Source organism: Anopheles coluzzii, chromosome 3 (genome assembly GCF_943734685.1).
Source record: "Anopheles coluzzii chromosome 3, AcolN3, whole genome shotgun sequence".
NCBI lineage: Eukaryota > Metazoa > Arthropoda > Insecta > Diptera > Culicidae > Anopheles > Anopheles coluzzii.
The window spans coordinates 74,486,127-74,512,056 of record NC_064671.1 but is presented as its reverse complement, the minus strand read 5'-3'; the positions used below and the strand labels follow the sequence as shown (position 1 = coordinate 74,512,056).

The following is a 25,930-nucleotide window of genomic DNA, read 5'->3' as shown; positions in this document are numbered from 1 at the left end:
CTTTTAGTCATGAAACATGAAAACTTTACATCGTTTGTGTTGCAACACAATGGCACATCAGCAATTGGAAGAATGGGTCGCATGAGATCTTTTACATGATCTCCGCATTTACTAATCGTATGTTCTTAAGCTAAGCAAACTATTGATTACAAAATATTGATATTGATTATGAAATATCGAAATATTAAGAATACGAAATTTCTATCCTGTTTTGTCTAGTGCTGCTTATAAACATTTATAGGGATTTATTGTCTAGTGTTGCTGGAACATTTATAGGGTTTCAACGACCATCAAATGAGGCGATATTTTGGAAGGGAAACAGTACTATAAAAGTGCGACAACGACAAGAATTACTTTATTTGCGAACATTCGCTAGTAAGGCGAATAAAAATATGAGTTTTGGCTTGTCCTGTGTGTCCGAAACATAGGTACCTTCCGTTATTATTTTATATGATTAGTGGTTCACCTTTAGGCTCATTTAGACATCTATGAACGGTTACTGGATTAGATTTTAAACGATTAAGAATATTTTTTCGCATTTAAGAATTTAAAAATCCTAATCAACAATGGCTTAAAAGGGTTATTTAACTGAACTGGATGCAGAAAATGTCATCATATTGCAGTAAAATCTATTCTTAAATACATCTAATTTGCTATTATAATACCTAAAATTTCTGGAATAGAATGAAGTTTAAAACTGGAGTGGTCTTCATAACACATTGCAATTGCAATGAATACATTTTAAGGATTTTAACTATTTTGCGATGCAGCAATAGCTTGGTAGCACCCATTTTGCCCTTCGCATTTCGTGATAAGTGCATTCATGAATGTTGCAATAGCTTATTTCAAGTCTCAGCATGCATTAGTTTCTATTACTGAATGACAGGAAAATTGTCAACAGGCTCTTCATGGTCACTTGTTTTGATCACTTAAGCTTTTCCATAACAATTTTTTTTTAAACATACATACACATTTTAAACATAGCATCGATGCATTCAAGTATCCAACTCCAGACTTAAAGCTAACTTACTTGCTGGATTTATTCTACCGATCTCCAAATGCCTTCCTTTCGAACGATCTTCGCTTAAGTTAACCCCAAAAGAATGGAATGAAAAGTCCAACATCAAAGTAAGAAACAACACTTGTGCCAGCTTATTTACCAGTGCCTGTATCAGTGTTTCACTTGTTCGTTTATTTTGTTCCCCTACAAATAGCCATATCCGGCTACACTTACATTTGTGTATTGCTTATGGTCCACTATGATTACAATCGTATTTTTGCAGCTACAATCCAAAAATGGTGTGTCTGTATAGTGTTTCGCTACAAGCTGAACAAACATATTATCCAAATACAATTAAATGCTCTAGCAGCAGTTATGTCTTAAATTATTGCGCTACCATTACTACTTCTGTGTCCCCTCTTCTAGTGCTATTACTACCACCGCCCCTGTGGATTGTGTTAGATTTCTTGTAACAAAATCAACTTTTCCCGGAAAAGATCAGCTCTGGAACACAAAGCTGAATAGATTGGTCCTCTGCTGTGCTACTTTGTCCTGTTAGTCAACACAAAAACGCATCAAATCTTGCAAAAATGCATTACGCAAAAATCCAAAAAATAAGCCTCTAAGGTTATGTTTTTTTTCGCGCAGTTTACTAACTCTCGTTAACTATTAAACGTTAGTAGTGATTTTATGTGTTGCTTGTTTCTATTTCTACCTTGGCATTTCTACCATTTGGTGCCCCCTATTTGGTGTTTTACACAGCAATTTAGCGTACTATTCTATTTCACTGGTCACAAGCAACACTGGCGGTGTGCCGCTGCATATTCCGTGTGTGTGTGTGATGATGAATGAGGAAGTATGAAATTTATTGCAAGACACGTTTTGCTGCCAGTCCTACTTTTACAAAATGTCACAACTTTCATTGCATAGCTTACTGTAGCTATGTTTGGATATGATAGTAATGTGTGCCCCTCCTATAGCTAGCTATCTCCTCTTTAGTGGCAACCTAAGACATACATAATAAAGGTATAGTTTGTGGCAATAATCGCGTCATGATGCTTTCGCTTCTCTGCACGCACTACAGCTATTATGTGCTTCTCTTTTGCGTTTAGAAAAAGATGGATGAACTATTTACAATAGAAACACAAAATCGCTTTCCTACCGACGTCTGATGCTCGGTCTGCGCCCCGAATGTACCGACACTTGCTTATCGAAGACGATGTTACCTAATACTTTGTAAGTAATATCACATGCACGATCATACTTGCGCTGAGCGAAGCGCTGGGAGAAGAAATTTGAGCCGAATTTAATTCTTGGCGCATTCAATCACCCTACCATTCAGACGCATGCCTGCGCGTTTTTGGGTGTGTGAAACTCTTCTAAATGTCTTCTCTAGTTCCCTTAACTGTGCCCCCCAAAATGATCCATTCTACTCAGTTTGATCTCCACCCAGGGCTTTCCCTCGCTGGTGGCTGTCTTAGACCTTGTTGAGCGGGACTTCCTCGGCCGGCCGTACCTGGTCGGTCGGAGCCGGGCGTCGCTTCGTACCGCACAGCTTGTTCTTGATGCCGGTTCGCCGACAGATCAGCCCAATGATGAGTGCCAGCACTGTGATGCCTATGATGGCCATCAGCGACTGTTTCATCGTTTCGGGCGATATCGAGGAGAGCAGGGACCCGTCTCCCCCGTCGGCACGATGTTCGGCTCCGGTTGAGGACGTTTTGACAACATCATCATCCACGGTCGGTGTGTCACCGGTGTGCGTAATCGAGGCCGATGCCGGTGATCCTCCACTGGCCTGCGAGCTAGCGTTAGCGAGTTTGCTTTCACTCTGCTGATTCAACAACGGTGGTGGGCTGGTGGTTGTTTGAAGGGCCAGATCGGATGATTGCAGTTTGGAGGTTGAAGACTTATAATCCTGCATGATTTCGTTTACGTTTTTCTGTACCTTACGTGTTGGTCGCGGTGTTGTTGGTTCTGCAAAAAAGGAATCGAAAGTTAGTAACGAAGAATAAGTTCAAAATCATGGGCAACTTCTAGCCCCTTCGTACCTTTGGTTGTCATTATAGGCTCGGGCGTTTTCGGCACATCCACTATGATGCTGTCCTCGAACGACGACTCCGAGGCCAGATAGAAGCAGCTGATGTTGTGCGCCGTTATGTCGACCACATCGATCCGCTCCACCTTTTCGCACAGTTCGCGTACGGTGCTCTCCGACAGTGGGGGTAGCCTTAGGTGTATCAGATTCTTCAACGACTCAAACATGTCCACGCTCATATCCTGCAATGGGAAGGCAAACGCTCATAATGCTTTATCGTAGTCAGCACCCTCATCGGCAACTGCACTTACCTCATCGAACTGATTGCCGAAGAGATCGAGCAGCGTCAGACCGCCCAGCTCCGTGAACGTTTCGTCTGGCAGCTCGGTCATGTTGCAACCGGCCAGGTGCAGGTGCTCCAGATCGGGCAGCACCAGAAACGGTCCACTGTCCGGCAAAACGATCGGATTGTCGCTCAGATGCAGCCGGCGGAGTGATTTGCTTGCCTCGCTGAAACTATCGCTATCCAGATGGGATAGCTGGTTGGAGGAAAGATCCAGCAGGTCCAGTGCGTCCAGCTTCAGCAGCAGCTCCTTGTCAAACTGTTCAATCGCGTTGCCCGCCAGGTGTAGCTCCGTCAGCCGGGTACAGTTCTGCAATGCTTCCACATTGAGGCGCTTCAGGTTGTTGTGGTTCAAATTTAGCACCACCACATTGCTGGGCAGGTTGTTGGGCAGCTCCGTTAGTCCACGATGGGAACAGTTGATGTACTTCGTGTCCTCCGAACAGCTGCACTCGCCTGGACACGCAAAGTCCTGCTGCTCCATGGAATTATCTGCGCATAGGGGAAAGGCAAATGGAAAGCGTTACATAAATCGGGGGATCCAACATTCCAATGTCTTTGTGTGTGCTACATCATTCTACTTCATTCTTACCGTCCACTTCACCAAAAATGACAACGGGAGAAGGTGGACCAGTGGTTGCTACTGGTTTAGTCGTCCCGGAAGTTGTAGTCGTGGAAGATGACGATGCTCTCGATTTGTCACTGTCATCATCACCTGCATCCCTTACAGGATGGGGTTGTCCACCACCAGGCAGTGGGTTACTGACATCTCGGTCGTCCTCGTCGTACGTATCGTCGTACTCGTCGGCATAGATGTCTTCCCCCTCGTCCGGGATGTCGTCCACATCTTCGGCGTGGACATCGGCCAATCTTTGGAGAAGGAAGAATACATATTTACAAAAAATGTAAAGAAACACAGTTATCTCCGGGATATAGCAAGATTGATTTGGTATATCTGTTTGATTGTTATTCTGTTGCTATCAGAAGTGGCAGGGATTACCAGGTTTTTGGTGGAACGTTTCAACGCCAATGCTACAGACGTACCAGACGCAACGATACTATGTATCACCAATACAACAACAAGTCGATCCATGTATTGGTTCGTCGCTATTATTTTAAAGAAATTCCAACCATTATCGTAGATTTGAAATGTTTGAGTTGGACTTTGGCTTCCCGTCCACGATAAGACTCAAGGTAAAAGGCCTGTTATCATGTGCGTACTGAGAACCTCCCCGATTACGTCAGTAGGGAAGCATAAGTGTCAATATTTTCCAACTCACTCGTGAGCTGTTGGAACTGGACGCATTGAACAGCAAATGCGTCATTTACCAGCTGTTTCCCAACGGGCGTCGTACCCAGGCCCAGGAAGCAGTAACGCACCTGTAACATTTCCCTTAGTATGAGGGACTTCTCATGATGGATTGTCATGGTGAAATCAAAGCAACACATCGGTTCACACCAAGGAGATCAATAAGTTCCCTCAATTGCTTTGGACGCTTTAATTCAATTAAAGTACGGTGTGTAGCACACACGGATTGAAGTTACCGAACGCGGAATCTGCCTTGATAGATGTTCGCTCTCGCGGTCACTTTCCACTCTCAAAACCGTTTTGACCGTGGTTCCACGGGCAACAAACCAATCCCGCTCTCCTGGCTCTTGCTGGAGCTTTAAACCCCGTTTGTCACCGTCTATCGTCGTGTTTTGTTTGTTTGTTTGTTGGTGGTGGCCGTTCGTCGTCTTTCGCATGGAGAAGGTCGTCGTGGGTCTCCAACGCGTGGCGGTTGTTGCGCTTTCTGCGACGTGCGTGTACTACTGTCGCAGGGGGGTAAGAAGGCACATTAGAATAATTGAATTAAATGAGTCGGCGGTCTTTCTATGTGCTGTCGGGTTTGTTGCGCGCCTCCTTTTTCCATATCATCACCACACCAGTTTGTGTGTGTGTGTGGGTTTGGGGTGGCGTTACTGATATCGCTCAACCCTGCAAGCAATTCTATTACCGGACCGGTACTGTTCTCCAGGGTTCTTTGGGTGGAGTGGCGTGCGGGTACTATCGTTATTACAATATTACTTCCTGGGAGCTATTTACAATCGAGGTCAAGGGTGTCGCGTAGAGGTGATTTTGTGTGCCGGCGGCACCGGTCTTGGTGACGGGCTTGCTCGAGCAAGAAGGCAATGGCGCAGCTAACTTGCGTATAGTATGTGTTATTGTGGGTCCAAAAAAGTACCCAGGGAGTTGATGGATGGCAGGATTTACTCATATTTCTACGTGCATATCAGGGTGGTGAGTCAATCCCGTATCTAATCGGCAAATTGTGGTTTTTGGAAAGCGCCTGTAATACCGAGTAGTGATTGGGAAATACCTGGACGTGGCAAGCAATAATGTAACCGTGTCAATATTTGGTCAACATCTGGTGAACCACCGGCAGAGGCATCGTCATTCGCGTCGTCATCAGCGTATCTTGTCGTTCGTAGGTCGTTTCATGTTTACAGATATGGTCAACATTAAGCGTGATTTCATCATCATCATCATGAGGGATAACCAGTAAAAGGACGTCAGAGTTTCATTTGCACACCTCCACCCAGAAAGCTCTGAACTCCAACTCCAAGCGAAAAAAGCGAAAGTAAGATCGTGGGAGTTGTTCTGTTGCCCGGGTTCCAAACAGTCCCGATCCCGGAAGAAATTTGCCTCCAGTCCAAGTCGTCGTCGGCGTGCAGTGCCGGTGCAGTGTGTCTAGTGCTAGCACAACGCACCCAACAGTCACGTGCGCGCTCTACAACGTTGTGATGTAAAAACATCGCAGCATTTGCAGAACGGGTTTTCCCTTCCCCACAAAACACTCACTCAAAGACATCCGGGCCCAATTCATCGACCTCTCCTCCCGGCTATCGATTGCAGTTCGTTGCTTGTAGCTCTCTCTCTCTCTGTTTCTCGTCGTCTGAAGATTAGTTCTTTTGCGTGCGCAATTGCACAGTTGTTGCGGTTTCTCTCTGCTCACTGCTAACCCAAAGGCGTAGGTATTCCGTGGCGCACGGTGGATTACGCATTTGAAGGGAATAACAACCAATAAAACAAAACAGATGAAGAAAAAATGGTTTACAGACGTTGCAAAACCGGCTCGCCACATCCCCACAACACACAGGCTCAATGAAAGTTGCCCGGCATAGTCGTCTCCTCCTGTTCGGGGCAAAGAAGGGGCTGTTTCTGGGGTCTAACTTTTTCCCGCTAGTCTGGCACACTCTGGCCTTATGTGTGGCACTAGGGCCCCTAAGTACGTCTGTCAACGCCGTTTGCTGCAGCCAGCAAGTGCCGGAGGACCGTCGGAGATGATCAACAGACGCAATCGCAGCGCAAGATTTTTAGGGTATCTTGTACAGCGAACGTAATGGTTCGGTGTAATGGAGCTCTTGATTGCTTCAAAAACTCACGGAAAGGCGTTCGCTACCGACACCGAGATGCCGCTAATTAATCATAACCAAATTTACTATGCAATGGTGCAGGTCGTCCGGGACGGTTGTTCGTCCATCTAATCATTAGACCGAGCCGACGAGAGCGTGTGTGAAGAAACTGTTCGTATAAATAGTTTTGGACAAACCTCTGGGCAAGGTTTAATGAACTCCACCTATCGGGTGAAGCACCACCACCACCACCACCATCACCACCGGCTGTGTAATGACCCCCCGGGTCTTGTCCGGGGTATTTGTCCGTTAGTGTCGGGATGGAAACGCGTGGTTTTGTGGGTTGTTGTTAAGCCGGCACACAATCTTTGAACTTTGGACGACACCACGTGCGTGCTTCCTACTACAACCGGTCGTTTAAAACACGAAGAAACACACAGGAGGAACAATTTGATGGTTTAAGTACCCATTTTTTGGGGTTTTTCGAAACCGACACGTGTCGGGGCTTTGGTTTTTAATGTTTGCTGGTGGTGCTGTTATCTGTTATTTCTGGCGTTGCTCCAGTTTAAGTTTTAATGGGCATTTCGCCGAGTGAGTGACTGGAGCAGAGAGCACACACTTTGATCCTTGGTATGTGCCGTATGCTGCTTGAAAATCATTTAGCCAAGAAGCACGCACGTCCTTTTAATGGGAACCTCTTATGAGCAGTACTTAGTGCGTATTTCATATAGTACTTGATTGCGTACATCAATCATTAGGTGGGAAGTAGCGGTGCGTAGCCTTGCTTTCGTGAAGTGGTGTGGCGTACGGTAAATCCCACTTGAGCTTAGCAAGAACCTAACCGAGAGTGATGTGATAATATCTCGACAAGTTCTTGGCGTGTGAGTCCTGTTTTCTGGAAAAAGTCCCCCAAAAACCCATTCCCCAGATCCCGTGATGGTTGGAGCTGTGGTGTGGTGCGCTCTACAACACATACATCAACACACACATGTCAGTTCCCCGAGCAATTGTAGGCATCGCTGGAAAACAAGATTAAAGTTCACCAGCACTTGATATCGCCTACGGCCTGACGCTGATTGGGAAGTGCTGAATTGCCGGAGCACGGTTCCTCTCCTGGCGCACGGGGGCCACACAATCTAAGCCACATATTGCTCTAGATTGCTCTTGGTGGTGGTGCTGGTCGGTGTGGTTTCTGAACCTAATTGCGTGCAATGTGCGTCTAAACAGATAGAGAGAGAAGGGAAAGACAGACAAAGAGACAGAGATAGATGGATCGAGAGAATGGAATCATAATGATTACGGCGCGATGCATGTGTCGACATTATTGTGTGTTGCGTTTTTTTGCCGACTGATGATTGGCGTTGATTACGTCCTGATTTCCTGGCCCCGTTTTCACGTGTGTGAGTGTGTGTGTGCGAAGTTGTCCGCGGCATGGAAAACTCTCGCTTTTTTCTTCTGTCTTACCTCGTCCAGAGCAGAACCGTCAGCACCATCGGGACCAGAAACTCCCGGATCAATCTTCGTCTCATTGTGACGGGGATTACTTGTTGTTTGTGTGTGTATATATATAGCACGCCACAAGCTCTACAACCTTTTTTCTACGGTTCTAATTTATTTTCACTGCTTCGTTCGCTCAGAAACGTTCTATAGACCAATTGGGGAACAGTTTTCCACAAAATTCTACGCACTCTGAACGTTTCTTACACAGAAGCCTCACAGTCAAGGAACACAAACGGCACTAAATCTAAACATAAATGGTACAGTTGGGAGAAATTCGTTTACTTTCACGTTCATTCACTTGCACAAACAGCACAACGACATTACAGAACCTAGGAACACACTGTAACATTTGGTCACGAAATCACTGCTGTGGCACAGAACTCTTCATCGGAATGGCGTGGTTGTGGCGTGTGATGAGCCTGGTGGTGTACACTTTTTTCTTTCTTTCTGGAATGTAAATAAGTAATCGATTAGGAAACGGCAAAGCACACAACAATATTCCTGGTTGTGTTGCCGGTAGCACACCCCTCAGGAATTCACACGGAGCACAGTCACAGAATTACTAGATTCGTAGTGCGTTCAGGCGGTGAGAGCGAGAGCCTAGCTAACGCCAACAACGCTTAACAAGCGGACCCAAGAACCCAACCGAGCGACGATGTTGCTTCGTGCACGGTCACCACGCAAGTGACGTTTGGCCGATAAAGTGCTACCGTGCCCCTCGGGGTGAATTTTGCCGAAGCCGCGCGCCGCGTCGTCACATCAGCCGTGTGCTGCCTCGTCGTTGTGCCGGAGGAGGACTGGTGGACTGTTATTGCGAGGTTTTATGCTGCTACACACCACCTCCGCCACCTAGCCGAATCCTGCCTAACGTTTTACCGCGGCGACGGCAAAACTAGTGTCGTAGTGTGCTCGGTGTGCTTCCCTTTCAAAAAAAACCGCCCGATGCTGCCATTCGGATTTAGGATTACACCAGCAAGGAGCAGGGGAGTTGTCGGGGGACCAAAAAGCCGAAGGAAACCGACACGGGCACACGGTGGTGGTGTGCATGTTTCACCGATTCAAACTCTAGTCGGTGTGTGAGTGTGAGTGTGCATGTTTTGAAGTTTGTCCACTTGCCGGCTTTTCCCGAGCGTGGAAGAAAAATGAATGCCACCAACCGAGGGCGGCGAGGTTTGCACTATTGGGAAAAAAGGAAGGCTCCTGTCGCTCCTGTTCGCTGTGTCAACGAGAAATTGAAACCGATTTATTATTTTAAGACGCCTGTGTTTCCCTTTCAAACCGTCCCTGCCAGAAGAAAGAGCTCTTAGAAATGGCAAATTTGAATATAGCCTTTTTGCCCTTTTTTATTCCTGGTGTGCAGGTGAAGTTGTTGATTGAAAAAGAAGCATGGAGTAGAATTGTATTGGGACATATTCTTGGATGAAGGCGCAGCGACTCAAGTAGCAGCAGCAGTAGCAGTCAAGTGTGATTGATTCTTGTTGGGTTTTGTGTACTGTAAACTGTAAATTAAGCAGTGTTCGCGTTGCACTTGTTTACCTTTCACGGGTAATTTTATTTTCGCATGCGTATTTATTGCAACATTATTCTTGTTTGTTGGCTTTGGGGGTGGTCTCCATAATCGGTACAGTTGCACAAGGACGAGAGCGCTCGATCGATTTCAACATTGCTTGAAGTCGTCACTGCCCGATTGAGGTAAGACTAAAGAAAAGCGGGGAATTAGTACCTAAGAAATCGGAAAAGTTTCTCTTTAACCTTTTCCCCGCTTTTTAAAATCGCTCCTTCGAACCCCATCGGCTTTTAGTGTAATTTGAAATGGGTTACCCCGTTTGCTAGTTTTCGTTTTAAATAAAGTGTTTTAAAAGCGCCAGCCCGCCAAATCCGTAAACTCCCCCGGATTAGCTCCATTCGGGTGGTGTCATTTGTGTGTCTCCTCTGTGTAGCTTCGCAGAAGGAAGGGCACCGTTGACCTTTCCGAAACTCCAGCTCACACCTTCCCGGGGCTGGTTATTTATTTATTCCGTGTCTCAGGCTAGCGTGTTGGTTTTTGCCTCTCTTTTGTTTCTGCTTTATAGTTGCCCTTGAGTGTCAGAACGAACCAAACACAAAAAAACAACAAAGTTGAGGTGTAAGGGGCTTCAGGAGAAACCGTTTTTCTTTCACCACCTTCATCGTCCTGTCGTCGTCCTGCCACAGACACCGAGCAAGCAGCCGTGTCAGAAATTTGTCGTTTGTAGGATGATGATTTTGACTTGCACTTTTTTGCCGTTTTTGCTTTGCTTTTGGTTTAGTTTATTCTGTGCGCGAGGCTTCTCGCCCAAATGAGTAAGCTGTATTCCGTGTGGCCGTTTGTTTTTGCCCGCCTCGGGGTTGTCTTACCCCGGGTGTGCTGTGTCTGTCTGTTGGCTTGTGGATGTCGTAAAATAATCACGATAGTCAAAATAGCATTTCCAACCACGAACACATTAGCGTGGAAGCGGAGCAAGAGCCCTTGGAATTTTCCGGTTGCCAACCTGCAGCGGAAAAACGGAATAAATAGACAAATCCCCCACACACACGCCACAAGTCGTGGCGGGGAGTGGCATAAAGAAGCAGCTAACCGCTAAACAGCCGGTGCCAAGCCTGTACCGATATGGCGTTGACTTTCTAGGCCTGGTCGGTTCCAAAAAACGGCATTTTGCGTCCTCCAAAACTTGCTGTGGTGGGGCTTTACCACCGAGTGAGAGTAATTAAATTATTCCCAGAGGGGACCACACAGTAGTCCGCTGTGTGGGATGGGTCACTGTCCGGTTGAGGACACAACGGGCTCTCTCTGAAGTGTGAGGTGGAATATGATGTGTTGGTGCATGAACATAGTCGTCCCCCACTCACCGAAGCGCTTTAATTTGTAACATCTGCTAGCGTTTCGTCGTGAGACTTGCGAGAGACTTGTTTGACCAACAGTACACAGTACAGCGTGTTTTGTTTTACTTGCATTCCACATTTTGCTGCCACACTTCAATCTATTGGTGGTGTATCCTTCACATCTGTGTCCCGTGCAAATTTCACTCCTTCTAGCCGCTTGGTTGTTGGCAAATGCTGCAGTCAATTGATGATGCCACCCATCAGATTCGATTGTTTCGATTGATTAGCTGCTGGTGAGACACCACAGCACAAAGCGCGCACCGCACAGCAGTAACAACGGCACAGACACAGACGAATGTGTTTGGTGGTGTGCAGCCGCCAATTCTTGCGGCTGGAGCCCGTTTGGCGTGTGCAGACGAGCCCAAATTGGCCCGTCTTAATTGGTCCCAAGGAGAAAGAGAAGTTCTGGGCAGAGCGCAGAGGAACGATCTTTATTGCATTGGGTTTTGCACAATAACGACGCACCACAGCCAGTGGCAGCGCATTCGCATCTGCAAGATGTTAATTGAATTGTCCTCTCCTTAAAGCAAACTCTTCCTGCCTAAGATGATGTCTCATTCGCCAAGGATTTGCCTCCCTGTCCCATTCGGGACAGCTAATGATAACTAACGATGGACCTCTGGGAAACCAGCCTGATGCTCTGCTGGTTGATTTCCCTGAAACACAGCCTCAATCACTCTTCAATCTCTAACTCGTCTTGCTGTGAGTCTCTTGCGTACGCATATTGTTTTGTGTTATAAAATATGCGTCTCGAGCGATTTAATTGCTTCCCGAGTTCAATTATCTACACCGTTTGCACAATAAATAAGCTATGGCAGCAAAATAAAAATCTTTCCACACACACACACACATCACACATCGTATTAGGTTTCGAAGTTGCGGTTTGGCATCCCGCAAAGCTGCAGAGTACAGTAGTGTAGTGCTGCAGTTGCACCGGAATATCATGACACGCTTTTGCATTCTCTATCTCTGCACAACCATCGGCTGAACTCAAAACATCAGAACCTTCAACTCTATAGAACTATTGAGAGAGGGTGTGATGACGGAAGAGGCTCAAAAAATGTATGAATTAAATCCGAAACCCCCCTTCTTCCATCGCACTCGAAACTCGTGGGGCAGCAGCATAACATTCACCGGACACTCCTATCCGCATGAATATATATGCATTCGGGGCTTTCTTTTCACGCGAACGCGACCGTACCAAAAAAGCATTCGAAACGCATTTAAACACATGCGAAAAAGTTTTAGAAATTGACCCCCCCCCCCCCCCCCCCCCCTCCCTGCACCGTATAGCGGACCGAAGGTTTAGTTGCCGTTTGTTGCCCGTGTTCCGTCCGATTGATGGCTTGTCATTTGCGTTTTCTGGGTTTCGGTTTCGATTTGTTGGGCTTTATTTTGCCCGCCTGTGCTGGTGCCTGCTGCTAGTTCTTTGTTCCCCGGCGAACAAAAGGGGGCGATGAGTGAATGGGGGAAGAAAGTTGACGCACCTTTTTTTTTTCGGGAAATGCATATATCGTGTACCCGGTTTTGGTAGTGGCATAAAGAGCAGAAAGTGCGCGTGTTCTAATGGTATGCCACCCGCCACCTGCTTACCGCTCCAATGCTTCTGTGTGTACGCTGTCCATCAAAAAATCATCACCATTCCCCAAGGGAACACTGCCGCGTTTTTTTGGAGAGTTAGCATATGGAAAAGTGTTGGAAAAGTTGACGGGAAAATTGTTATTTGATACGGTGATGCACTATCATCATGCTTCATATAAAGATTGGATTGGATTTTGGATTGAACTCGCGGGCGTAGTATTCTGCCATAGACCTAGGAAAGACATTCTATCAATCTCAATGTGGATTCTATCGTTTAATTCAAAAAGATTAAAAGAACATCAAGTTTAAAACGATTACTCACTACGCTTCGTAAAGTAAATATAATTGCTTAAGCCCGGGCTACAGCTCGAGTGAACATGAACGTGAAATTTTGTGTTTTTAGCTATATGTCATTAAATAATAATCAGAATATGGCTTATCGTACACCAAAAGAAAGGAAATTAAATTCTCCAGACTCTATTGAAACATATTGAAATAATGAATTAACTTGTGGTACTAATCTATCTTTTCAATTCTGAGATCCACTTTGTCTTTATGTCATATATTATAGGAGCTCTTCACGAAAACTTAGAATCAGAACAATAGTTTCTTGCTAATGTAAATCAATCATAAGAGTGCTACCAAGAAAGTTGGAACTTGATTTCTCAAGAATCTGGATTCAGTAACATAAATAAAAATCGTATTGATACTGGCAAGAGTAGCTCTTGAAACGACAAGCAAATCGGTAAGCAAGAATCTTAAGAGTAGGATACATATACTCTGAAATCACTGTAGTCATTTCATATTCTGTTCGGGTTTTGTGATTTATTTTGGAATTTCCCAAGGAACCTACCCGAGAGAGATCTCCCGTTATGTATGGTTAATTTCTGATGTCCAATCATCACTATTTGTAGAATCCTGACCTACGAGGGAAATTATCTGTTCTGCTCTGGTTCTGTGTGCAAATCAAATTCCATCCTTGACGTCTGCGAACTCTTCTCTAAGGTCTCTTAAGGTCATTCACAAGTCGTCGCCAGAAGCTTCTCGTTTTAACATCTTTCACCGAGACACAGACGGTGACGGCGGGAGCTCTGGGCTGATCGTTGCATACATATTCCATACCGATGTGCAAATGAATGATGGATCACACATTACCATCGGCGATCGCGAAATCGCGCAATGCTAAATTTATTCCCCAGCAAGAGGAGTGTGATTTTCGAACCCATCCACTCGCTCCCTCTAGAAAAGGGATGTGTGAGATTGTGCACGTTTAATATAAACAGAACACGCAATTTACTCCGCCAATTGACTGTACGATTAAGTAAGTGCACAGTGGAGTGGAGACGAGTCGACCCTGGCGCACAAACTCCTCTCCTCTGACGGGCTTTGGTTTTTGATCGCGTTCCGTACGGCTTTTGACGTGCGAAACACTCGAACCTCCTCCTCTCCCGGTCGACTTTGACTGACGCGGGGGTATTGGTTGGGTGGGTTTTTTTTATTGCTCTATCTTTTTTACCCCATGTGATACGCGCGCAGGGGCTGGTCGTGTGAGGTCTAAGGTCACTTTGGTGCATCGAATTGCATATATATGTATGTGGCAGGGTAATCAGGTGTTCGAATTGATTACATGTACTCACACACACAGCTGTGCGGGGTTTCTGCCCCACAGGAATCTTATCTTTGGTGGTGAACCACCATTCGTGTGGTATCTGATAAGCACCAACTCCGAGGTAAGAAATGAATGGCATAACCCCCATGTGTACGCCGTGAACAGCCTTTGACGCATACTTCGTCATATTGTTAGGTGCTAAAATCACTACCGCCATTGCTTGCGGCGGCATGTATTTCGTCACGAGATGATCGGATGATGCGTTTCCTGCTAATTTCACTTTTCAATAAACGCACAGGTGCGTAAAGCGTCGGAGAGGAGAGAGAGAGTCAGAGATCTCTCTGAAAGAGAGAGAGAGAGTGCATGGGAGAGCACAGTTTCTGAACAGGATCAGGCGATCTTTAACCTATATTTTTGTGCGCACATGTAAATGGAGCGGTTGCACCATTGCGCATACAATTATCCATGAACTTGTAAACTCTACAACACATCCATCTCCAACACGCTGTGTTTGAGCTATCACAAGGCATCGGTTTAAGCCATTGTTTTATGCGGTTCGGAGGCCATACAAGACCGAGTCTCTGCGTCTTCTGCTTCTTCCTCTATCTCGTTTTCTCACTCGTTTGCCCTTATTGTTGCCTTCAAGGGCTCGCTGTGCTGGCAGAATTTTGACCGCATTCTACAGATAGGCCTCATTCCTTCTGTGAGAGGTTATTTTCCACACGCGAACTTAATTTTGAAAAGAAAATGAAAAATCACACACCTAGAGAAAGCCTCTCCGACCGGTAAGATGGTGCACTCTATGGTCACAAAGCAAGCGCGAAGAATAAAGCAAGAAAACACGCCACAAACCCTTGCACAAAATCCGTTTCTACCACCAGGTTAATGTGTTCCGGTTCCCCAGAGGGATGCTTTCTTTTGTGATTAATTTTTGATCGCTACGGATCAGCACAAAGTGTTCGGGGTTTTATGTGGCTGCCTCCTCCAATGTCCGGGCATGTTTTGCTACGGGACCACTGAGGCAGCAGCGTACAACGAAACTCACATTCACGTCACGATCACGTTCCGATTACAACTATACACGCAGCTTGGTGAGATGTTGGCACAAAGCCCTCCAACTCTGCCGGTTCATTTGCCAGTTCGTTGCACAGTGGGCTGTTAGGAAGAACATTCGTGGGGAAAAAGTAATATTTTTAGGGGGAATGAAAATGGATACACTGCTCAAACGAGTGATTGATTCGTAGAATATCAATTAGGGATTTTACCCTATTTTTTAAAATTATTTTTTATTTCTGTATTTTATAGGATTTAGCGTTTCATGGTTTACAATATTTAAAGCGTTCTCTTTTTCTCCTGGACAGGATAGAAGTAAAGATTTCGAAAATCATCTTTATTAATTAAAATATTGGTTTGGTGGAATGGAATACACTAAATATGTAATTATTTTATTACAATATCGCTTCATTTTTCTGCATTCATCAGACATGTTTCCTGATCTATGTAAAATGCTAACTATTTTATTGTGTAAGATTTTGTGTTTAATTCAAGTTCAAAATTACAATTTTTGTTTTTTTTTTAATATATAAGTTGAACCTTTTTCCTCTGTTGATTTGTACAATTTAACCCCCGCAAATTGCCATTGTGTGTGCTGGATGAGGGTGGCTTTCGTTCCAACACGCACACCACTGTGCACAGAGTGAACTGATGATGATGATCAACCCTGAACACGTTAAGGTTTACGCACCAGCAGAACTCTCTCGCTGCTAATGGCAGCATGTTTCACGTTCCGTAGTAGTGGTGGTGGTGCATCTAACAAACGAACCAACACACCGACACGAAACCAAACAGTAAGGGAGTTTCTACTTCGAATGAACACCAACCGTTAAATGGATTTACGTGCAAAGCGCATAAACCTACGAACAAAGTGTTCATTCTTTTCACTTTTATTTTGTGCGTTACTTCTGCCCTTTTTTTTCGTGTGTAACAAGATTTCATTTTTTTGCATTTTTTTTACATTTTCGCACTCATATTCGCTGTCATAAAGGATCAACCTTGACACAGTTCCCTGATCATGCTGAATGAACAGTTGCGTTTCTGTTGACAAGATATCTCGAGGACACATTCGTTCGTTTATTAACAACGACAATTATAAATTATATTATCGATTAGGTGCCTTTAATGGTGCTAATGAAATTACTTTTCATTCTATTTGCAACAAAAGAAATGCCTTACACTCTCATCCGTATTGTCCCCTCGTGTTTACACCACACTGCAGCACTAATCGGGCACAAATCAAAGCAAAAGATGGAATAAGTGGGAAAACCGCGCCTGTTTTTTTTTTTGGTCGCCTCTTTGTCCCCGACGCATCTCAATTGAATTGTAATTCGTAACGAAATTTATGGTAATCCCCCTCTTCCCTATCGGACCGGGGATAACAAACCCCACCCGGGCACGACGGCGTGTGTTGCAGCAGCCACCCTGTCGTGTCGATTAATTGTTACCGCAAGCAAATTTTTGAACATAGCACTAAAATCCAACGACCCCTTCTTCCACGTCTGTTGTGTTTTTGTATGAGTTTTGTCCGTAGTTCTTCATGTCCTGCGGCGCATTTTCGGTTGGTAAATATTGTGCCAAAGCCGAACCCGAATGTCGGGGTTTTTTTTGCGCTCGAATGGTGAGGTGAAGTACGTGTAAATGTTGAAAAATATAGTGCTGGCGTTTTGTGGTCTATCACGTTTTGCAGTCGCGTGTAGGTTTTAGTGTAGCTAATTTTAGCGTAATGTCGGTGGTGGGACAAGCCAGTAAAGAATTGCGAACCAGAACGACACCGTGATGATAATTGATGAAGAAAAACGGATCGATATATTTTCCGGTGATGCTGGCTACGAAGAGTACACAAACTGCGGATTCATTTTGTACGAAAATTATGAAGGAAATCAAACAATATAAATGTACCAAAAATATTTTTACGTTGAGACGATGTATTAAATAGATACACTGACTTCTATGTTCATTCTTTGACTCTATTCTCGATCCTGATCGATTCATTTTGAAGTAAGAATTTGACCATACACTTGTGTGTCCAGCTTGGAAATCCTGTATAAAACCGACTGTTACAAAAAGATTCAGAAGATGAAATTGTACGGCTTCCATATAGATTAATCCAGAATATCCAGAATATAGATTAATTAATTAATTTATTATTTATTAATTTATTAGTCCGTCTTCTACGACCTAATTAAGATGATTTACAACACAAAATTAATGAAAAATAAACCCTTTTTAATTGTCAAAATTCAATTTGCTTCCACGTTTAAGCCGTAGTCGTTGATTTGAAGCACTATGTTTAAATGGCACTATTACGAATAAGTTTGTGATATCATGCGACACAATTGTGATTTTATCTAAATTGTTTGTAAAATTAAAAGAACGAAATGTCTTTAGCTGCTGCATCGTAATGTGTCTTTACACTTTTATTCTGGAAATGATTACTTTACTTAGGATTATATTGCGGATCGTAAATGTTTAGAGTTGGACAGTATAAATAAACTTCTAAATGTTAATTGCACTCCGACCATCCATTCGCTTTGGTTGGTCAGCAGCTTTTTAATTTGGCTGCATTTTATAGCTCTATTCCCCCTGCGCTATGTTCGATTTTTGTCCGATTGCCGTGTACTGATTGCTCATCCATCTGATCGGCAATATCATCCCCATCGGCAAAAGGGTCTGGGACGTGTGGATGAAGATATATCGTACGCAGAATTATTTGCTATTTTTTTTTATTCCACATCCACTTCCCTGTTTCGCCCTATCTGCAGCTGCATCACATGGGGTGTGAAAAGGGGAAAACTTTGTTATAGTTCATAGTGCTGCCTGTCGTCCTGTGAGTGTGTGTGTGTGTGTGCATCTCTGCTGCATAAAATATCGGCGTCGCATTCGCAATCCATATCCCGTTTCTGCTCTACTTCTGCCCTTGCGCTTCCACTGATCGATAGGGCGAAAAAATCAATTTGCACAAGAAATGTCGTTTCTCGTGTGCGCGCATTCTGAACCAGCAAGCTGAATTATTCGGTTTTCAAGCGCAGGAGAAAAACATTGCTGTGTCTATCTGTGTCGGGACTAAACCCCTAGTTGGATAGTTCGATTTTACCGGAAGTGTCTATATCCTTCGCCTGTCTCATGAAAGACAAACGAACTTGTGTTTTTTTAGCATATTTTTCCTATTTTTCCTTGGCCTTGACGCCTTTTAAACAAGTTAGTTTATGGAAGCTACATTCAGCAGGAAAACAATCGGTAAGGGATCGGGATTTGTTTGTCTTCCTGTGTTAGAATCCCAAAACATGGCACTCGTTCTATGGGTGGGTGGGTGTTGGTCGTTAAGTCTGGGTTTTATTCACCATTTGCCTGATTTGTCAACCCTTGAATGGCCAACGCGGAACAATTAGTCGGCGCAGTTAGTCATAAACTAAGCAATGAAATTTCTGGATTGATTAATAAAAAAGCAGCAATCAAATCAACTGCAATAACTCTTCTAGCAGATAAATTTATTGGAGCATAACTATTTCAATTAAATTCATCGAGCTCTGGTGGAAGTTTGCTTCCGAAATATCAGTACGATGGATACGTTGAATTTGTATTTAGCTATATCCTAACCAGCAAATGCAAAAGCCTTGCCACTCGACGATCCCTACCAGGGATGGATTCGTCTGTCTGGGCTTTTTCGTTTCGTGTTCGAATTATTGGCATCTTTCGATTTTGCACACGATTTATGATTTTCGTGCCTACCTTCCCAACAGAAGCCGGTACGGGGGAGACAACGGCGCCACAACATCTATCTATTTACGTAGCACGAACCCCTCGAATCAATGACGGAAGTTAAAGTTGAAACTATGCTAAACGGAAACATCGCGACAAAGACACGGATGTGTGCTCGTGTTTCTCCTGTCTGGTTGAGCATGCAATAGTTTTGTTCCGGTTTGTTGGATGAGGATAGGCAACATTCTTTCTGCCAAGTAGGAGGAAATTTGATTCAAACCCTAGAGGCTAGGTGAATTTTTTGAAGTGAATTCTTGACTCCGGAATCATCCATAATGGTCAAAGTCGGTTTGAGGTCTTTTAAATTGTTAGAAGATGATTTTATACAAGTTTTGCTCTCTAGACTATGTATTTTCTGGAATACTTCATCATCTTGCAGTCGCTATTGCTAAATTTTAAGTAATTGTTTTTCAAAATTTTAAGTAAGAGGATTGAGACATTGTCATTTCATTAGATTTTTTTTGTAAAAAATAAAAAATAAACTTTAATATTTTTACGATATTCTTTATAGTGGAAAACTCCTACCAACTTAAAAGACTTGTTAAATTCTTTGAAAATCAGCAAACCAATAAATATATTTTAATTACAATTCAATTGTTGATGATATGACTAGAATTAAAGAAATGAGACCAAATATTTACAATTCTATATAAAGCGATGAACTTTCATTCAAAAATGGATGGCAACTAAGGAAAAATATCGGTGTCTTAAGGCCGGGCTACATTGATCGTACTCCGTAGTGTAATTTCGATATTCACTAGCGCATCTGGCGGCGGCTGGTGGAAGCTTTTTTTGGTCTTCAAGGGAATGGTTGTGCCGGATCTCAAATTTAAGTTGTTTTTTCACCGTTTTTTGATGCGAAAATGGCTAAAATACTTGCACAACATATTCATCTATCAATTACAAAGCTTTTCCAGTCCAGTTAAGGTCAAAAACATGGAAAAATAACATATTTTCTGAAGCCGTTCCAAATTGTTTCGAAAAATGCTTCGGTCAGCCGCCGCCAGATGCGCTAGTGAAAATCAAAATTACGCTTGCGAGTACGATCAATGTAGCCCGGCCTTTAGAGACATAAATTGGTACCTTCGATACAAAAATTGGTGATTTAGAGGCAAAATTTTGCGAGAATACCTGTATTAACAAGTTATACGACCATGCCCGCCTTGCATAGACTTTCTAGACTAATATACCGGTTCTAGACCAGTCATTGCGTACACAGATTTGGCTGTGAGCACTCAGGTAGGAATCAAACTACGTCTGTTTATTATTTTAAAATATTATTCAGCATATACCATTTAACACTATTGTAGAGAATTCCATGCTTAGTCACGAACATGCTTCTTTCTACAAAGGAAATAATCTCTCTTGGGATCGATCAAGAGAAGGGAAAGTTGTGTGAGTGCGTGGGATAAAGCATAGATTACCACCAACTGGTATGCTACAATAGGTCTTCATAGAGTTGTTCAAAAGACCGTCCCGCATTAGAAAAGACGAACCCGACCGGACCCCTATGCAATTCTAACAGTTCACAATATCAGCACCAGCGTCCTCTGCGCCTACATGTGTGGAGGAGGGATGTCTGCACGCAACCGTCATCATCCGAATGGTGGTTTGTGCACCGGTTTTTCGCTAATGAGTGTTCGGGTGATCGTTTCAATTAGTTTTAATGTGACGTCGGCGTAACCCAATCTGACCGTGAACTTGGCCCCTGTGTGGTGCTGTAGGCTTCGGATGAAGTAAGATATCAGCAGAACAGGGTGCTTGAAGGGTCGGTGAAAATGGTCACGGGGTGATAGGGTGGGGTGCACCTTGGCTAGCAGGAAGAGGGGAGTGGCAGCATGTGCATATTCCTCCTTTTTTCGAGTCTGTCACGATTTCCCAGTATGTATGTGCCGTAGGATGCATTTTATTTCGAAACCAACGTGTGCTTTGGATGTGCAACGGTGACTGCATACTTTTCGGCGCAAAAGGGTAACGATCCGTTTGGAATGGGTTTCGCTTTTTCCGGGGACGATGGGACCACAAACAATACGACTGCGTGCGTGTACGACATTTGAACTGTAGCTGTAAACGTTTTCCTGTTTAACGCTTCAGCAGTACGCACGCACGCACATGCTGCTCGGGGGGACACAAAGGGAAGGAACCAAACAAAAAATGAAGCGAGAACTCATTCCATAAGTCAAACAATCCATTATTTTACTATCAGCAGAAACAGGATGCTTTTTATGTGTGTGTTGGGACAATGTTTTGTAGAAAATGGCATCCCGTTTTGCCCTTTTTGCATTTAATCGCGAGGGATGATGACTATTTATGATTTAGCAAAAGCTGACATGCCTTGCACACACTCTTGTTCTACGTTGTTTTTGTGTTGCATGACAAAACAAAACCTGACATCGCCCCGCAATTTTGAGCGTGATGATCAGGAGTGGAATATTAATTAGAAAAATTGAAAACGCTCCGAAAAGGTTGCGCTATAGGGCTGCCTAATAATATTTATTACTTTCTAAGCAATTAAACACTATGAATGGTTTTTGTGAATGTTCTCCCGATTTACAATCAACTCAAGCGTAACACGCGTCCCCATTAGGTGATGGACGGTACACGTTAAACCATATGGACCAGCTAGCGTACCATTCCCATCAACCCCAAAACACTAGCCCAAAGTGGCCCTGTCTGTCTGGGCGGTGCCAACTGTGTGAGCAAAAAGTCATAATTGCCTCCGATATGGGAATCCGGTGGCAGCACAACCTTTTTCAATATTTATCATATTGGCACCATCGGCGTTCCCGAAGGACACACCGGCACTTTGCAGCGCGGGCCACGAGAGGTGTTGGTGCTATTATGTACAATTGTTCTGTCGCTTTGTCGTTTGCGCCCAACTCACAACAACAAAAAAGAGGGCCAATGTTGTTGGACATCTCCCGCATATGGTTGTATCACGCGCGCGTTATGATTTTTGCCAGTGTCCGTTGTGCATACATTTTTCAATCGATCGGTGTCTGAGACACCACCACCGTGCAGTCCCCGATACCTTCACTCATCGATGATGGCGATGCTGATGACCATCGGTAGCAGCAGTAGCAGCCGCCGACAATGATAAGCGACCGAGATCTCCCCGGCGGTAGTCGGTAATTCCCCTGCTGTAGGGTAGGCATCGAATGACACAAAACCGGGCCCGGAAGTGGGAGAAGAGTAGACGTGCCCGAATCCCTGACAGATGTTTGTTTAATTAGACCATGCCAAAGCTCGGAAGGTTGGAGTTTGGTTTGGAGGCACTGGTTTTGGTCGCGTAAACGGGCGAGACTCGTCGGCTCGAAACCTTCCAAACCGAACCGATTGCCATGCACCAGGGAAAGAAGCTGCTTACTCTTTCCCACCGATAGATTTAGCAGCCGTTCGGAATGGTAAGGTGCTGCGCCCGGAAGTTGAGCCGATACACTTCATAAACCTTCATTATATACACTTTGGCAAAGAGGAAGGGCCAACCGACTGTGCCTGCAATGGCCATTGTACCACCATCGCGCTCATGCGACACAACAGCTCTATGGGAGGGCTAAAGTGTGAGTTTAATCAAGCAACTCGACTCGGTGTGAGCCGTCGGCCACCAGCAGGAACAAGAGGAAATCAATTGCAATACACCGGCCCTAGGAGGGGTGTTTGTAGTCGAATTCTTCCCTTCCTGCAATGTGAATGACTCTTTACACGCGCGGCAAGTGTGAAGTGGGAAAGGCAATCTCAAAACGGTACAGATGCTGCGTTTTAGTGCTTTTGATAAAGGTGTGGGATATTCAATTCCAACGGGAAAAGGTTTTCGGTGTGCACGGTATGATCATAATCTTCAGTTTTACTGACTTTCTCCCAAGACGAGGACACGTTTTTTGAGGATCTGTCTGGACGATTAGGCCGATTGGTTGAGACAAGACAAATTAGTGTCGTTAGTGATAGTACCCAAGAACCTGTTCAAATGAAGTAAAAGGAGATTTAAATTTATTGCTTTACCTCTTTACTATGCACAATTTTGATAACGAGATTCACCACCTCCAAGATGTTCTTTAACAGTTGTCACACATTTTATAGGGTTTTCCAAGTCAGTTTCGAATGTAAACATTTTTATCCACCGCGTGCAAAATGTTATTCCACATCGATCTGACATTTCTCTTTCATCACAATAATTTTTAATTTGTAATCAGCATGATTTTCAACACGACTCAAGTTGGATTGAGTTTGACAGTTTTTTGTTATGTGTTGAAAATCAAGTGTTGAAACAGAAATTTCATTTTCAAACAAATAAACCATTTGACAGCTGTTGAAAAACATCTTGGATGTGGTGAATAACAATGTTTACATTCGAAACTGACTTGGAAAACCCTGTAACATTTTGCACGTGGTGAAAAACGATGTTTACATTCGAAAATGACTTGGACGAAAATGATGCCAAAATGCCAAAATGACACAATTTCAGTTCTTACATTTTCAACACATTCAGTTCATGATTTTCAACACATCACTAAGAACAGTCAACCCCAATCCAGTTTGAGACGTGTTGAAAATCATGTAGAAGAACTGAAAGATTACTGTGATGCATATACAACATTTGACAGCTGTTGAAAAACATCTCGCAAGCAATGAAAAATGTTGAATACATTGGAAATTGACTCGGAAAACCCTGTACAAAGCTTCAAAATGGATATAGTATTAATTTTAAAAATGTTGTACAAATCATGATGGGATGCAAATACAGACGCCCGGTGAAAAAACGATGGCAATATACTGTAGAAGTGTTGAAAATCATGCCGAAGATATTAAAAATTATTATGATGGAAAGTAAATATCAGATTGATGTGGATTAAAATCTGGCACGCGCTGAATATCAATGTTAGCATTTGAAAGTGACTTGGAAAACCCTGTAAGCAAGGACGATTTGTTGCACTAATCAGTTTCGGCTCAGATTTTAGTAAGATAGCAAGGGGAATGGCATTACAATTGTTTAAACTTCATTTTGAAAATCTCCGCTATTTTTTCCTTTCCATTCGCAGTACTGCAACGGTGGCGATCTGGCGGACTATCTGGCAGTAAAAGGAACCCTTAGCGAAGACACCATCCGACTGTTCCTCGGTCAACTGGGTAAGAGGCCAATTTCGTCGGATAAATCACGCCCTCTCCTAAAGCATGAGAAGACCATAAACTATAAAAACCAAGCCCTCAGAATCTAGTACATCAGCGTGTGGATTAAACTACTCGCTTTGCTCCCCCTGCTAGCTATTCTACCATTTTTATGAAGCACGTGCGCCAGGTGTAAATACACCCCATTAGAGCGTACTTAATGCTTTTTTATGGGTCGGGCGTAAAAATATAACGATCTCTTGAGGATTCTCTTGAATATCTCGTTTAAAAAGTAATCATTTTAAAAACACCTTTAACCTTCCATATATCCTACGAAGTAAGCGAGTGTGTAGTGCATTGATGACGTGTGTTCTATTGGTCCAGTACTAAATTTAGGTTGTTTTTTGTTGTTGTTGCTCTATCTGTTCATTTCCACAGCAAACGCTATGAAGGCCCTGTACCAGGCAGACGTTGTCCATCGGGATCTAAAGCCGCAAAATATACTCCTATCACATAACTGCGGCAAAGGATTGCCCATACCATCGAAGATTACGCTTAAGATAGGTAAGGGACTGTGTGTTTCGGGACACGGTGTCCATGTAAATATGTAGAAAATTGAAATACGCTTATTTACCTACCTACCTTTTTGTCCCCGGTGGTCACTTTCAGCCGACTTTGGGTTCGCCCGGTTTCTACAGGATGGAAATATGGCCGCAACCCTGTGCGGCTCGCCGATGTATATGGTAAGTCGCGGTTTGCCGTTGCGGAAAAAACTAATTTAATTTTCATCTTCGCTCTCTCTCTCTCCCGCTCTTGTACAGGCTCCTGAAGTGATCATGTCACTGCAGTACGATGCTAAAGCAGATCTCTGGTCGCTGGGCACCATCGTGTTTCAGTGTCTGACTGGGAAAGCACCATTCCAAGCCCACACACCGCAGGAGCTGAAAATGTTCTACGAAAGGAACGCCAATCTGGCCCCAAAGTATGTTTTTATGATAATTCCAGTTGTGGGGTTGCGAGTTGGGAGCGCGGTTTTGATTGAAATGAATGCATTCTTACACGAATGTCCTATTTCTGGATTTCTAATTTCCATCTAGGATTCCATCCGGTACTTCCAAAGAGCTAACGGACCTGCTTATGGGGCTGCTGCGCCGTAACGCGAAGGAGCGTATGAACTTTGACACCTTCTTCAATCATCCCTTCCTGCAGCGGGCCGAAACACCGCAAGGTAAAAATGGTTTGTACTCTATTATCGGTTGAAAACAAAAGGAGCGCTTAATAAGACGAATCACTTTCGCATTTTCATTTCCGCAGACCCAACACCAACACCGTTCGGGGCGACGGGCAAAGTCAGCAGTCCGCATCAGAAAACGGCACCCATCACACTGCAGCAGCAGAACCAGCAGAAGCTGCATCACCACCATCACCAGCAGCCGAGCAGTCAGCAGACGGTGCAGCACCACGACCAACAGCAGCAGCACATTAATCAACAACTGCTGCTGCAACAGCAGCAGCAGCAGCAACAACTGCATCATGCCCAACAACAGAAGCAGCAAAAGCAACACCATCTGCATGAGCTGGCAAAGAAGCAGACGGTCGAAAACAATAATGGTAAGCAAGGGTGAACATTTTCGATGTTTAATA

General features: G+C 44.1%; 2 protein-coding genes across 8 annotated transcripts in view; one reads left to right on the top strand and one right to left on the bottom strand.

Annotated features, from left to right (window-relative positions):
• The window catches only part of LOC120954671 (serine/threonine-protein kinase ULK2), a 37,146-nt gene that overhangs the window by 7,200 nt on the left and 4,016 nt on the right, over positions 1-25,930 (top strand). The window contains exons 3-8 of one of the 2 annotated variants that reach the window (XM_040374788.2): positions 24,220-24,307; positions 24,725-24,850; positions 24,956-25,029; positions 25,108-25,268; positions 25,384-25,523; positions 25,601-25,897. In XM_040374788.2, coding sequence (XP_040230722.1) covers positions 24,220-24,307; positions 24,725-24,850; positions 24,956-25,029; positions 25,108-25,268; positions 25,384-25,523; positions 25,601-25,897 — 886 coding nt within the window. The remainder of the gene's footprint in view (positions 1-24,219; positions 24,308-24,724; positions 24,851-24,955; positions 25,030-25,107; positions 25,269-25,383; positions 25,524-25,600; positions 25,898-25,930) is intronic. The other variant, XM_040374789.2, reaches the window with a different exon arrangement.
• LOC120954672 (oligodendrocyte-myelin glycoprotein) lies at positions 1,153-15,495 on the bottom strand. 6 transcript variants are annotated; one of them, XM_040374796.2, is made up of 6 exons: positions 15,414-15,495; positions 8,242-8,724; positions 3,974-4,251; positions 3,350-3,873; positions 3,052-3,280; positions 1,153-2,977 (listed from the first exon to the last, which is right to left on the bottom strand). In XM_040374796.2, exons 2-6 carry the CDS (start codon positions 8,304-8,306, stop codon positions 2,478-2,480), a joined length of 1,596 nt encoding a protein of 531 aa, XP_040230730.2. In that variant the 5' UTR covers positions 8,307-8,724; positions 15,414-15,495; the 3' UTR covers positions 1,153-2,477. The 6 variants fall into 6 exon arrangements, with proteins under 6 accessions (XP_040230730.2, XP_040230727.2, XP_040230728.2 ...); XM_040374793.2 differs by lacking the exon at positions 15,414-15,495 and adding an exon at positions 15,132-15,407; XM_040374794.2 differs by lacking the exon at positions 15,414-15,495 and adding an exon at positions 15,221-15,407.